Here is a 16,571-nt window from a genome sequence, read left to right as displayed (position 1 = left end):
TGAAAAATAGCTTGAATGATTTTTTTTATTTATTCCTTATAATATAAGAGTGGTTTAAAATAAAAAAGCTGGAAACCCCTAAAGGTCGACTGAAAAATCGAAAAATTAAAATTATAGTTTTAAAATAAAAACAGACACGTACATATGATGCTCCTGTAGGGAAATAGCAATTATATACTCGTGCACGTATTGTAATACATATAAATGACTAATAAAGATAAAAACAAAGTTTTTTTCTCTTATAGTTTTGTAAAAAAAAAAAAATTATTATACCGTAAAAACAATTACTGACGACTACTTACCAAGCCTTACATACACCTGATGAAGTATTTATCAGGCACGTGTGTCGCCATCCTAATCCTTTAAGTAGATAAATTGATAATGTTCATATTAAAAGCTGGATATTAGTATTGTCTAATAATTTAGGATTATCTTAAGACATATTGTTTCGAAAATTATTTGAATAGTCTTTCTTAAAACAATTCAAACATCTTTACAGATAAGATACGTGCTAAGACATACGTAGTGTGTCATTATCAGAAAATCTGATACAGTTTATGTGTACTTATATATAATATATAATTAATGGATAAAAATACGGCAGGATTGACGCATTCAGTATAATTATAAGGCTAATAACATCACAATTATGATCTAGATTAGATCTCTAATCAGCTACATCAAATACGTTATCAAATATAGGCCTGATGTATTAGGGGGTTCTTATACTACAATATTTATAGAGTCATATCTAGATCAATATATCGGCAATTTATTGACGCATTTTTAATCGCAAATAAATCTATTATAATTTAGGAATAAATTAGTATAATTTTTTTATTATTAACTTGCAATAGAATCATAAAAAAATACTATTAAATTTAAAAACGCTTATAAAACAAGTCTATTTGAATAAACATTATTTTTAGGTATTTCTATTCATTCTGTTATTAGGACTAAGAGATATACTCGTATATATATATATATATATATATATATATATATATATATATATATATATATATATATATATATATATATATACATACATTTCAATCATACAGAATATATTTTATACAGTGATAATATAAATACTTCCTTATATATGTACATTTCCAATTATCCATATCACTAATGCCAAATTACCTACCTTTTAATAACACTGCGTGCTGTTTGTAGAATGCAAGCGACATTGATGGATAGATGTTCTAAAAATATGATATTATATATAATACACTATTATATAACTATTATATTATATATTATACTTTTTCATGTGTGTCGGTTACGCAATATCTTTTCTAATTCCGAACGGACGGATATATAATTTTTTTTTTATTGGGAAAGGCTTTTTTCCCTTATTGATGCTATACTATGTTAAAAATGTAGTTGGTTTCGGTTTATGGAAAACATATTAATTTTTTTATTAAATGTTCGAATATTTTTTTTTATAATTTAAAATGACAAACAAATTTAGAGCGGAACCATTTGTATCACAGAATATATTACGAGTATGACTCCTAACACGTGTGTTTCTATATTATCAAGCGTTGTAACTATCTAAATGTTTACCACTTGTAATGCGACTGCAATATTAACGTCGACACATTTACCCAAATTAATTTCCTAATCGATTTGATATCAATGCTCGAGTGCCGTGAAAATTTCCGATACGATACACTCGTAGGATAATTTGGTTGATACTCGTATGTAATCGAGCGGCAGTAATACTGTTCGGGTCAAAGCTGACGATAAGCCCAATGACAACAGGAGTGGTGACCTCCGAATAAGATAAACGAATACATTATAATTATATTATTGTATATAAAAATTAAAGAAACGCGGGAGAAACCCTATCCTATGAAATAATAATGAACGAAGTTGATTCTGAATTGATAAAAATTTTGAATAATATTAAACCAAAATTGGTATTAGTGAATTAAATAACAAAAATATTATACAATAATTTTAAATGCAAATGAATATATGTTAACTACTCGATTGCCTATAGACATTTTTTAAACCAATTTAATAGACTTTGTATATGACATGATTACGGGAATGTAACTCTGTGTAAATATTGGATAAATAAAGTTTTTGTTTATTTATTTTTCCAAACAAGAGTTGAATTTATTTCATATTAATTTTCTTACGATTATAGTCACATTTTTCATAAGTCAAAATTTTATTTATCCATTTCCTTATCCTTATTATCCCGTTAGTTTTTTGAGGAGATAAAAAGAAATATTTTGTATTATTTAAATTTTCTATAATCTAAAAAGTATTTTATATTTATTAAGTGTAAGATCGGTCAAATTGTATTCAGTTGGTTGTATTCATATATAAAATTTATATCATATTTATATTAAAATAATATAATAGATATATAAAGTGTATTGAAACACTTTTTACGTTTTTCTTTAAAATATGATATAAAGTACACTAATACGCTGCAACATATCTTATGTTGCAGCACTGCAACAAGTTTGTAATACTATATATTTGTTGGAAATTTATTATAGGAGTATTATAATAATTTGTAAATATAAAAAATATTAAGTTTTTATTCAGTAGATTACCTAATCCAGGATGGGAATTATGTTGTATCAATAAAATCAACAGCGTAGCGTTTTATAGCTAGAACTAATTGAGATAAACAAGGAGTTATTTTACACAGAAAGCCGTAAATATTATTAATATTACTTGCAGTAAAACCGACGTGACTAGTCATATAAAATCTGCATACAAATTAACAGCTTCATTTTACATTGAGTTCCAAGACACATAACACACAAAAATGTAAAGAATTCCATAGCCATTAACATAATTAAGTTGGTTTGGTATGTTACGCTCGTTACGTTTCGGTTATTACTTGTTATGATATGTTATGAATTTATATCAAGTAATATGATATTTTACTGCAAATACGTATTTAAAGATGAAATGTAAATATGACGTACTCATTTTATTATAAATATCTTTTCTCAAAACGCAATATGTTTTTATTTTATATAATTAACATGTAAAATGAATAAATGTCATATTTTAAATTGAAATGTTTAGTTTAATGTATAATTTATTTAGCTAATCAATTAATTAGTGAATGAATGGTTACTAAGAATAAATGTTAAAGTGGAATTAAAATAACAAAGAATACGGAATAAGACAACATATTAAGTTTCTGTAAATGCACTAAAGAACTGACAGAATGCTCTTAGGAAGCTCATTAAAAGCTTTTAATATTTACACCGAACACAAATTGAAGGAGTAGAGCAAGTACGTTCTACGTAAGTAAGTAGTCTCATTTGGTTTAACACTTCACCTTAACACTTCAGAAACGAACATTACGTCAGTGAATAACTTGGGGTTAGTTAGAATTTGCTCACCCCAGAACAGTCTGCTGTCCACCCCAGCACAAAGCTTTGCAAAAACAAGTCTAAGAATACAAATGTAATGTTTTTAAGGGACCAAGTCTCCCTCCCCCACAATTAATCTTAGATATAATAGATGTAATTTACAGTATGTCAGTATAGGATAATTTCTGAATGCAGAGAACAAATTTTAAAATTTAATCTAATATTAAAAAACACTATACGTATACAAAAAGTTCACGTGAAACGTAACACGGCTGAATGGTGACCGCGACGTGGTAGCCTATGCTTTCCCACTTGAATATGATACCATAATAGAATCAGATACAAAAGGTCTTTAAATGAATATGCATAAAAAAGTGAATGAAAGTTTTATTAGCTACAATATAGGATTTAAAATTGACTACATACACAATCGAGCCCTTGGTCTGACGGATTAGCTGAGCACGGCTGACCCATTAAAACGATCGATTGTTTCCTTATTGTACTCGAAGTTACTGGTTCTAACAATAATTACAAAATCCAATGTAATTGTGAAACTTCTTGGATGAAAGATTCTGTACATGATTAAATTTGCGTTGATGATGAGCCATTGAAAATATGACGTATATCTTAGATATATTTAGATAAGAAGATTGCACCTCATTAAGATCCTTTTATTGAACTTGGATTTGTCTTTATAGGATAGGATATATATTAGACCTCATTATTAACAATCCTTTACCCCAAGAAGTAGGATATTAGACTCTTTCAATACTGATTCGACGGTTTTAGTTTAAATTTTCATACAATTGAAACCCTGGGGATAAAACATATAAATTGTATTCTTATATTCTTACTCCTTTACCAAAGGAAGATAAGAAGACCTGATTTAAGAAGATAATAAAATTATAAAATCTCTTGCAGTTATTTTCAAGGTGAAAGACTTTTTTGTGTTACATAGAATGGCAAACGAGTTGATTATCCAAATGATGAAAATTGGCAATACTCCCCCTATATATGTCTATAGATTTCATGTGCATTGAGATATTCATGTGTCTGTTCATGAACAGAGCTGTGAACGTCACAGAATACACTGTGATTCGGTGAACACGTTATACTACGTCTGTGGTAATGGACATTGTACCGCTTACGTGTTGTTGTTATTCCTGAGGACTATATCGATATACCTCTCTACCCTGTAATTAATGTAGTAAGTTTGCTTCTAATTGAAATTCAAAGGACATCTATTAAGGTTAATGAGAAAATATTCAGCAACTAAGTTCGTGAAGTTCACGGGGTCACTGTAGATAGGATGTTGATCAATATCTGCGTAATGAGGTGTCGGTATACGACTGGCGCCATTAAAATGCCGGTGAAAGTGCAGTAACAGAATAAGGAAACTAATTTAAACTATTCAACACTATAGTTGCAGTGTGATAGGGTTTCACTGATATAGACCACACACTACTCGAAGATGTATGCGGTAATTTTCTATGTTCGTTTACACAAGATTATGATTTTATTGACGTGTTTTCCATAGATCGGAATGTTAACAGAATCATAAAAATTATTGTGATAAAGTTCAAACAGATCTTTACAATATCCTAGTATTCGTGTCTATTTGTTTTTATATGTGATTGAATTTCCACAATTTATTAATGTGGTCATGGGTCTTCCCCATAAGATAATTTATTATATTCTTCTATATTTCAAACGCTTAGTTCTTTCACTTGCCTACACTGGCCAAAATTTGGTGTAGAGTTTATTTCAGGTATTTCTTCCCCCTGCACTTAGATAAATTGATAATCATAGCCTTACTGTCCGAAGTGATCCACTGAAACTGCGTAGAGATGTTGCATCTCTGTGTATTTTCTATCGAATTTATCATGGGGAGTGTTCTGAGGAATTGTTCGAATTGATACCTGCTGTTGATTTTCACCACCGTACAACCCGCCATAAACTAAAGTTTCATCCTAACCATCTGGAGGAGTGGCGGTCTTCCACCGTGCATCTTTCAAGGCACTTTCTTCCACGCACAACCACTCTTTGGAATCAACTTCTTGCAGCAATATTTCTGAACCGATACGACATCATAACCTTAAAAAAAAGCATATTCTTTTTTAAAAGGCCGGCAGCACACCTGCAATACCATTGGTGTTGTAGGTGATCATAGGCGGCGATAGTCACTTACCATCAGGTGAGCTGCATGTTCCTTTGCCCCCTGTGTTGTAAAAAAATATTATCATTTGTATTTCTGATAGACTTTTACGATATCCTAGGGCTAAATAAGATTGGTACAATATTATTACACTGTGAATTATATATCTCCTCTACGTTAGCTAAGACGAAAGTCTTAAGATAATTAATTTCTCAATCTTTCATATTAGAATTGTATTTCTTATTTAATTCTTTGGTTATGTCATCAGTCATCATGGCGTCAGTTCTAGCAGCATGAGTTATGAAAATTAGTGACTAACATTGGCATAAATCAGTATTTTACAGCTGTGTTATCGTTCAGTCGATTTGCCGTGACCATTAGTGGTATTGAGTTAGAAGTAGGTACTAACATTAGCAAAAACGGTGATTCAAACTTCTAATAAAGTGACAAATTGCACATTTAATTTACAGTATTTTATATTCATTACGGTAGGTACTTTTATATATTTATCAAAGTTAAAAACAAAGTTTTATTTTATTAACATAGTTTGATAAATAATTATAATATTACTTACAAAATGAAAGATATCACGAATGACACAGTGTATTCTGCCATTTCTATGGTACTATTCATATCTATAAACGACGGTTAGCACTTTTCATCAGGTGGGCCGTCAGCATATTTGCAAAGTAGTGTAAAAAAATGTATTTTACAAGATTTTGCGTTTTGCCTATAAAAATAAAATAGTGGTGATTTCAGTGATAATCTTTTAATTCGTAGTAGGTCAATCAAAATTTGTAGAGTTTGTTTACAGCAGTCTAGTACGGAGGAGTTAATTGGTAACAAATTTTTATAGTGCTAAGATGACACAAGAGCTCACGAGCACACGGGCCAACTGATTCTAAGCGATTTCCATATGATCGTCTCAATATAAGGGACATTACGCGCACTTTGTCAACCCGGAAGAAACCTCTTTACTCTTTTTTTTGGAGAATTTCGTATTGTTATTGTTTGTTATATATATTTGTAATACATTTTGCAGGTGGTGATCTGCGGTGCGGTGCCATCGATGGTCCGGTCAGTTCGCCTCTACAGCCAGTGCTCCCACCTTTACGTCAACGTGTTCCCAAACGGCACCGTTATGGCTCGCTCTGGTGGAAACGACCAGCGTAAGTTACATTTTTTTTTATACTAATCCTACAAATATAATAAATGTGAAAATTTATAAAAATGTACGGATGTTTGTTACTTAAAACTTTTTGGTCCACAGGTAGGTTAATTTATAGCTAAAGCTATACTTTATGTACGCAGACAAAGTTGAAGGAAATGACTAGTAAACTAGTGACCTGTTCCAACCTTCGCATGAATACAATTTATTATAAACATTGAATTTATCTCCGTATACCCGAGTTTGATTTAGAATGTCTTCTACAAATATTCCGTAAAAAATATTTAAATGACAGTAAAACCAGCATCTGATACGTGGTTTAGAAGTAATTGAAGAAATAGGAAACTCAGACCATTTTGTTTTATATTCAAACTCTTTTATAAAAATATTAGTGTTCAAGAACTAATTCTTTATGGGATGAGTAATAAAAATATCTATTGCAATGTTTAATAAAAATATTCAATACAAAAAAAGTATATATAAGTAATTTATGTGCATTGCAATCTTTGCTAAAATATAGTTTGCATTTGGCATTGCTCTTATATACATAATTAGTACCACAGTTCTGTCTTTCAGTGCAGGTATTGCCTGTTCATTTCAGACGGTTTTGAATAGACAATTTACTTTCAAATTAAAAGTATTGTATAAGATCTTCTGTATATAGTGATTTATATTTTTGGTGTAGAGTGGTGTAGAGTATTATTGTAAACATATTAAATTTATTCATTCAAATATTTTTTGTCATTCTGTATTTGTCTTATAAAGCCCTAAAAATTGTTTGAAGTCTAAAATTTTCTTTCCTAATATTTCGAAATATATCTGTGAAAAACATTGCATGATTAGCTTTTCCATAGTACATCCTGGCATTCTGTAATCGTGTTGGTTGGTAAGCTAGACGTGAGAAACTATATGAATATGTCAATACTTGAAGGGTCAACGGCCAGTCCCCGCTGCAGGTACACTGTGATATAGTACGGGAACTTGGACAAACGCAAAAGGTTACATTATAAGGGAATTGTAATACTAACAGAAATTCCCGTCTTATTCGCTACTTTTTTCTTTCTTTATTTATGATCACATTCTATTAAATTTTATTCTAGTCTAAACGATTGCCGTACATTATGCTTGGTCAACGAAAGTCTAAATCAGATGATTGAAAAATATATTTAATTTCAATATTTTTTTATATTTAGCGTTTTTTTTTTTAATTATAAGAACCTTTTAAAAAAATATTTAATTTTTCCATATTAATATAATTTACCATAGAATAATTATACTAAGCTATAACAGTTAATAAATATAACAGTTAAAAAATGCTTTCAAATTATTTTTTATAGTTGGATTTCTAGTTACATTTTAAAATGCTTTTGTGATGGTTTTTAAGAAATTCCTAAGAATTTGTACGTAGAACTTAGATTAAACGACGACAGTACAGAGCTCGTTTTGTTTTTGCTTCCACTGTATAAAGGCGATACTAAAAAGACTATGCGACGCACAGCCATAAATTCTACTAGTTTACTTTTTTTATAACAAGGCTTAGCAATTACGTTATCGAGTCACCATTTTGGAACTATTTCTGCGATGCTAGTTTAAATTATTTTATTCGTCTTAGGCGAAAGCTATCGCGTTTGCGAGTATGTAATATTACACTCGCTGTCAAATTACTTAATATTTACTTTAAAAGCACGCAACTTTTCGCACAGTGATTTGTTTAAATAAAACATACTTTCACATTTCTTTTTTTATAACATTCGCGCGGCTTGTCGTTTGCTCAAGAATTATCGAGAGTTCATTACGAGTACAAAGACCAACTATATCGGTACACTTTTCCTTATGAAGTGTTAAGTGTTTTACTCCTTTGTCTCTTTTAATACGAACAGCGTTATCGAAAATCGCACGAATCGCAAAGGAATTTGATGACGATCATTCAATATGCAGGTTCATTGAATGTCGTGCTTATTTCACAAACAGCTTCATTCCTACCTCAATTCGTTTAAGGAGAATTTGAACTTTGTATTTTGGTGTATAAAAAATAATTTTGTTTAATAATGAATGATTCAATTTACTTCGCTGTTGCATATGCGCTAAGCGCATCGTCTTTCGAAGTTCACATTACACACGTACAACTAGTGACCTAATAATGTCTACGACAGTTGCATATCAGCATTCGAACACGTAATTAATTATAAAGATATTATGATTTACATCTATTATATTGCGTCAAGTTGTCTCGATTTTCATTAATTTTATATAAAATCTTAATTAGATAAAATTTACCAGAAACTTACAGAAAAATTTGTACAAAAGTCGTTTGCTTGGGCACCTCTATCTGATTCGTATTTCTACCCTGAAGCAGTTGTGTTTGCATGATTGTGTCTCGGTTTGAAGGGTGGGATATGGCAGAGAATTTACAGGGTACAGAGGTACCTGAGTCTTCAGGAATGGCAATGCATAGGGGGTATCATAGGCAAAACAGTATACCTACTTTGTTATATCCATGGTACTGCTCGTGTCTATAGGCGATGGTTACTACTTTCCATCATATAGCCCGTCAGCTTGTCTGCCATTTTAAGTTGAATAAAAAAAATAACCTTTTAAACCCCCATATCGAAGTAAGGACTTCATTTCGAGCGTAAAATTTTTCACTGCTTAACATACCTTATGCTTAACATAACTTCAATATAAGGAATTCTAAGTTATCACGTACACTAGTCAGTGCAGCATCATTCATCGCATCGAAGCATCGCATTCGACGTCGTCGTTCTATCTATTATTACTATACTGCGTTTGCCTATACGAGGTCGCCACTCGAGAACCTTTTTTCCTGTTGTATATACTACCGTTCTATTTCTAATGCCTTATTTCTGTCACTGGTTCATCTACACTAGCAACAAGTACTTAATATCAAACAACGTATACAAAGAAGTCACTTTCTACAAATAAATCAACAATGAACAGGAACCATTAATCGAAAAAGAACAATAATCGCGTGAGAATAAACATTTATTTGTTGCGAGGAAAAAAAATTAATCACTTGACCCGTGTTAGCGTACGTGTTAGTTGTGAAGCAATAAAAGAAACTACACGGCCAATATTAAATTTAACGATTTAATATTGCATCACCATTTTCATGTGATCTCTATTATCTAGTAATTTTAACGACCCTACGAACAAATTGTAGCTCTTTTAAAACTGGACGGTTAACATCTCATCGGACGTCTTGAACCGCCTACCACCGAATACCGCGTGAAATATGTGACGCTTTTTAATTAAAATTAGATTTAAAGTGTTGATAACGAAATTTAATTATTTATAGCACGTTAGAAATATAACTGGCCGAATATAACGGGAGCGTGGTGGCAATTTAGTATTTCTAAATTTAAAAATCGATCGAATTTGTTTACATTTAGTGTCTCTTGCTTTTTATATGCATATAAATACAAGTTACACTTTTAATTTTTTTTTTATTTTTAATATAACATTGCTTGCTCTTTCTTTGTTTCTTAAAAAAAATTAAATATAAAAATTGTGTAATTATAATGTAATTTTACTTGTAATAAATAAACACGTGAATGATTTATTTTCAATTATTATTGATATGACTATTATTATTTTTATAAATAACGTAAATAATTCGAAATCTGTACTTCTCGTAATAATTTCTTATTTTAAAAGACGTCTTTTTAACTCACTAAATTATTCACAATGACAGAAATAACACAAACCATTCAAAATGTGCGCATTCATAACACTTCTATGGTGGTTGATTTTTTGTGGCAATTCATCGAAATAACATTTGGCGGTATGAAAATTATATGAAATCAAACGACGTAGGCGGTACGGCGCCTTCCCAAATTAAGTTGTTGTAACTTAAAATATAATAATGAACCACAAGGCCCTCTGTTTCGCAAAAAAATGGTTATACCACACGCACGCACCCTCATTAATTTCCTATAATCTAATATAAAAGAAATAAAATAATTTGCGCACAAAATAACCGATTTCGAATATAATGACTCCGTTTAGATTTTTGATAGAACGTTTAATAAATTCTTAGAACACTATGGATTCAGTGTTAATAAATTTAGAAAAAATAATCTTGTTTTCAAGTTGTTTGTTTTGAATTTTTTGTTGTCATAACATTTAAATTTTATACTAGGTAACATGTGTACTTTTTTTGGTAGCGCAACCAATTCAATGCTTTGTTAGCAGTTATTGTATGGTTAGCTGTTGTGTGACAATTTCGTTTGCATAATTAGTGGATAAGTGGCGTGACTTGTTGTTTGAAATTACTAGAATTAACTAGTTGTTTTTGTTCTATACTAGAAATGGATAGAATTGTTTAGGTTTTAAATTCAAAATGGAATAAAAGTTTAAGCACATTTTTCCTGTATAGTAGTTACCTATGTTATTAAAATATCTTTGAAAAGTATGTTTTTAAACTGTATTAGTAGGTTTACTTAAAATATTTCGACGTCGAAAATATAAAACCATATTTTTTTTTATTATTTACAAATAAAATAATATTTGTTCTTAATGTTAATTGAGAATGTAGACGATGAAATAATTTAATTAACTACAATATATTCATTATAAATTAGGCCTTTTTTCTAAATGTTTTTAATTAATAAAAAGGAATCCGCATGAAGTAAAACACTAGTATTTTTTTTTAAATAAGATTTAATGGGCATCTTTATATCTACAAGAAAATAGTACAATAACCTATCTCTGTTAATGCAGGAGTAGATAAATACAAACATTATTGTAGTATTTCAAATACAATTTATAGCGATGCGCATTTCAATGAGTTTGGTTTTATTCCGATAATTTGATGACTGCACGGTCACAATAAAAGTGGGTGTTTCTGAATGGATGCTATTTAATACGACTGATATTAAAAATATTCCTCTTGTAAGGTCGTATAACAAATTCATTATATATATAATTATATAGAAAAAATACTGAAAAAAAGTTATGGTCTTACAAATTGTGTTCAGATGCTAATAAAGGCTAAAGTAGATTTAATTTTGTTTTGTCATTTTTACATTCACGTTTATTTGAGGAAAGTGTTTAATTTTATTGCTAGGTCAATTTCATAAAATGATGCTAATGATTCCGATTTCACCCTGTATAAGTGCTTTAACATAGTCATATAGTCAATCATGACAATGTTTTAATTAATAATATTCGCACATGAACACGAACTATAAATTCATAGTGTTATCACCAATTTTATAGCCATCACGAGTAAAACATCTGTTTGAAATAACCAGTTGGGTGGTCCGAGGTGTGTTGATGCCGCGAATAAAAATATAATGTAACGTACGTAAACATTTTACATAGTAACAATGCAACGGTTTGTTTAAAATTTCTTTTTACAACCTTCTTATTATTGGGTACAGTTACTAAAGTGCCTGCAATATGCACATGCATAAAATGAGTGTAACATAGTTACTGTGAAAATTAATACACATGTACATAGTTCATTTATGATATATTATAAAAAATCACGAATAAAAGCCAGTTAAATACTAGTTTAGAACACTTAACTAACTTTCTCTACGATATTGCCCGCGTTATCGGGACCATAATGATTGATTGGGATAAAAAGAGAATCGATTAAATTAATTTAATTCAATGATATATTATGAATTATTTTTTTTATTTTGAATTATTGTTATTGAGCTATATATTTTTAAAGAAATATATAGCTCAATAACAATAAAATTATAACAACGTATAAAAAGTATAAGAAAATAGAATTGATTAAACTTACAAAGAACTAACTACTAAAAACAACTTACTTTATATTTCTTATATTTATATAGTGTAAATTTATCGTAATTATAAAATTGCTTTAAAAATATAGTAAATAAATTAAAGATCAAAAGTGAAGGCCTATTCAATATCTAATTAAGGTCACATATTAAATATTTCAGATAAGATAATTTGAATTAAATAATAGCTTGATAGCGTAGTTAGAGACTAAAACTGGGTAGGTATTTTTTCCAAGTTATGCTATAGGAAATCTTTTAAAGGCATAAGTCCCCATTTCAGAAAGCGCAAACTAAAGTTCTGTATCGTAAGTTGAATGATCTACTGGTTGTTTAATACAGCGATATATAACACATACGCGTACATATATTGTTTGTAAGACATTATCCGGATGAATAACCTGGGATTTATTTAAGAAGATCATAGAAGATGATGGAAAGTCACATACAATTATGTGTATATTAGACACCTCTGTACAACCCCTTCGTCACAGGGAAAGGGATGTTAGTAATGTGAACTATAGTTTACTGCAAGCGATGGTTACCGCTTTCCATAAGGTGGGCCGTCAGCTTGTTTGCCATTCTAAGTTGTATAAAAAAATACCAGTTCCATTGCTAGCAATGTCCTGTCAAACTCCACGTGGTCCTTTCTGGAAACCATTTTGCTAACTTTCAGGTGTATTCATCACGATGGGCTAACTGACCTGCCTTTTCATTCTCACCTATCATGCATCACTGGTGCCCTGCCAGCGTATACCGTTAGCGCAAGCGGGTTTATCACTTCCTTATCATCCATTAAAAAAATCCCTTCCTCAGTCAGTAAAAAGTTGGGTTATTTTATAATTATCTATACTTAAGTAATATAAATTTCAAATTGAGAAATTCCGTCTAGAAACAATATATTGTCGTTATCAGTGCTTTGGTGATGTCCGCCGTGTTATCAGGACCATTTGACCCTATTTCGATTGACAAATTTCTTAATCATATCGCTCGATAACGGCTTACTACGAAACGAAAGAGTATGACTCTAAAGCCTATCAATATAAAAACTGAATTCCATTGTTTCCATTTAGTGCTATTGACACAGTTAGAGCACTTAACATGTCACCTACATCCCCATGTTTAGATTTCTAGGTCTAGTGTTTCGAAAAATCGCTGCTGTCACATATATTGCTATCTGACAATCTAAAGCCTATAATCGTGACAAGATCTAATGGCATACCTACTGGTAGATAACGGTGGCGCCTATTGGATAATGGAGACTTTTCAAACATATTTTGTCCGATCATCGAAGTGCAGTTGTATGATAGTATGAAGGTTGTTTTGAGTTTGAAAAACTTATTTTTTACAATGAGGGCGACACTCATGTATAAAGATTATTCTCACTTGATAGTAAACGCCTGCACAGGTACATCATCCTTCGTAAAATATAGTTTTTAAAGAGTTTTTGAATGCCATGGATGGTGATGAAAGTTGGTACAAGTTTTGAGTTATTTTAAATTAATATTTTGATTGTTGATAAATGTTTCTTATTTGCTTTATGCTTCGAGAACATATTAAATTGTCGTCGGTAATTCAAGACAAAGATTTTCGAATGCGAATCTCTACTATCACACGAATATGTAATATACGAAAGAAAATGATAGTGACCATATCTTAAACTTTAACCCACAATATATAATGTACACAAGCTACTTGATGCCAATAAATTGAGCTACAAGTGCTTTTTTAAAGCGTCATTCTTCCTATCATCGTTAATCATCATTTCAGTCGTTATTATTCTCTCTGTATCCTGTACATTCACTGCCATATCCCACTATTCAAACTGAAACACAGCCATGCAAACACAACTGCTTCACGGTTGAAACACGAATAGGACAGAGGTACCCAAGCAATTGAAAAAGTCTCTCTCTGATAGTCATTGAATCAGTAGAGGTATGCAAGCTTTATATTTCAATCTTGAAATCAACTAATGGAATATTACTGAAAGAGTTATCTTTTTCATGCGTATTGTATCACGTAACACCCTATCGTAACGTGTATGCGTGTGGTAAGTAGGTATATTTTATTATGTTTATTAATAATTAAAATATTTCAATTAAAATATTATTGTATTCTTATATGAATATCAATGATACGTATCGTATCCATCAATTTGTAACTCTGTTCTCAGTCCGTAAATCTATTCAGTTGATTCAGTTGATCTGATTTTTATACGAAATTTATTTAATAGGCTGTCATATTTATTTTATTTCTATAACATAGGAATGTCTAAATAGATATTTTTCTATATTTTTCAGACCTAAAAATTTTGATAAATATTTTCTTGTTATTTATTAAGCCAAGCCTATTCCTCGACCATTAAGTTCCACTAGTCGCCTCTTACCAACCACGGGAAAAGAAGGGGTGGCACATTCTATGGTTAAACTTAAACGCTTTTTCATATCAAAATTATATAATAACTACGACATAATTTTCTTGAACAAATAAATAATAAAATAATAAGAATATGATGTATGTATGAAAGTAAAAGAATATATATATACATGTACATGAAATCTAGATAGCATAAAAACAGCGAATAGCGATTTCTTGGCAATTGTCAGTAGGTACTCAAAGATTGATGTCAATGCCACATAATGTTGCGGTCATATGCAGGCTAGACGGAAACATGATAATGATAGATCAAGGGATCCGCAATGAGATGTTTTATTTATCATATTATATTAACTTTTTTATGATAATGTATACAGGTATAAAATAATATATTACTACTGTAATGTAAATTTATACAGTCTGGCCAATGCCAATGTATTAATAGTAGGGTAATGCCGATCCTCTGGCGAGAGTGCTATGACCAGCGATGGAACGTTAATGTTCATTGATTGATTGACGATAGATATAGTCAATCAAACAAAATGTATATAGAGATCGGCTCTCTCTATCTTTTAATGTATCTAGTGGCAAAAATAGACAGATAGACAGTTACCGACAAACACCGACATTTTCACTCATTGTTATTTTATTTTAAAATTGCTTCATTTCTTATTTTCAAGTTGTTACATTCTAAGGAAGCTGTCATTTAGAAAATTATATAATTAAATTATTTTATTAGAAAACAACATCTAAGACGCCATGTGGAGCATTTCCATTAAAACAAAAATAATCATATTCTGAAAATTAGTTTAGAAATGATTGACAATGTATCATTGGTTGAAAAATACAATATATTGTATACATAATAAAAAAAAAAAACGTGAAATTAATAATTCCATGTATTTGTTTTTAAAACGGTTGCAAAGATATAGTGTATTCGTAATTAAAAGCAAAAGTGAATGAAATACGTCAAAATATATTGTAAACACGTCTCAAATGCCGGACGAGTCTCGATCTTAGGTCTTGATGCAACAGTGACGTCACCAAATATGTGCATAAGGAAGATTGATAAGGAAAAGACGAAGGTCCTACATTTATGACCAGGAATACATTAAATATAATATACATCTTATTATAGGCAATATTGTTGACAGAACATGAACATTAGCAATATTATTAATTCATGTTGTTTTATGGGGAATTGTTATGACATTTTAATAATGATGAGATTGCTATAAAGATTAGAAAAATAACGCAATATTCCGTATGACTCACAGTGTACGTATAATTCTTATATTTAATAATGTATTTTCATTTACAGAAAACATAATATGTATAATAATTATGCTTACACACTATAATCTGTTTGTGGGAATATGTATTAACTATAATTAAGATTATGTGCCTATATAACTATCTGATTTTTGTCGCAAAACCAATTATTTTGTTTTAAAAACCAAACCGATTTAGATAAAATTTCTATGAGGTCAATCTGTAAGCATATCACTTCGGACAAAAAAAGAATTTTCCAAATCGCCTTATAACTGACCGAGTTATGAGGTAATAAAAATAAAAAAAATACAATCTAATTGAGAACTTTTTTTTTAACATTCACGTAAAATATGCATAAAAAAACAACATATCGACGCTAATTTTTATGCATTAAAATTAACTATATATTCTTTATTGCACTAAAACATACAGTAATAACTAATAAAAACAATTAGTAACAAAGTAAGCAA

At 30.1% G+C, this 16,571-nt stretch overlaps 1 protein-coding gene across 4 annotated transcripts in view; it reads left to right on the top strand.

Annotated features, from left to right (window-relative positions):
* LOC113509622 (uncharacterized) overlaps positions 1-16,571 on the top strand; it is a 172,566-nt gene that overhangs the window by 143,293 nt on the left and 12,702 nt on the right. For all 4 annotated transcript variants that reach the window (XM_052899254.1, XM_052899255.1, XM_052899253.1 and 1 more), the window contains one exon: positions 6,554-6,680. In XM_052899254.1, coding sequence (XP_052755214.1) covers positions 6,554-6,680 — 127 coding nt within the window. The remainder of the gene's footprint in view (positions 1-6,553; positions 6,681-16,571) is intronic.

The sequence above is a fragment of the Galleria mellonella genome, unplaced genomic scaffold (genome assembly GCF_026898425.1).
Source record: "Galleria mellonella isolate WM207_F2 unplaced genomic scaffold, CSIRO_AGI_GalMel_v1 utg57, whole genome shotgun sequence".
NCBI lineage: Eukaryota > Metazoa > Arthropoda > Insecta > Lepidoptera > Pyralidae > Galleria > Galleria mellonella.
This window is presented reverse-complemented; position numbering and strand designations above follow the sequence as displayed.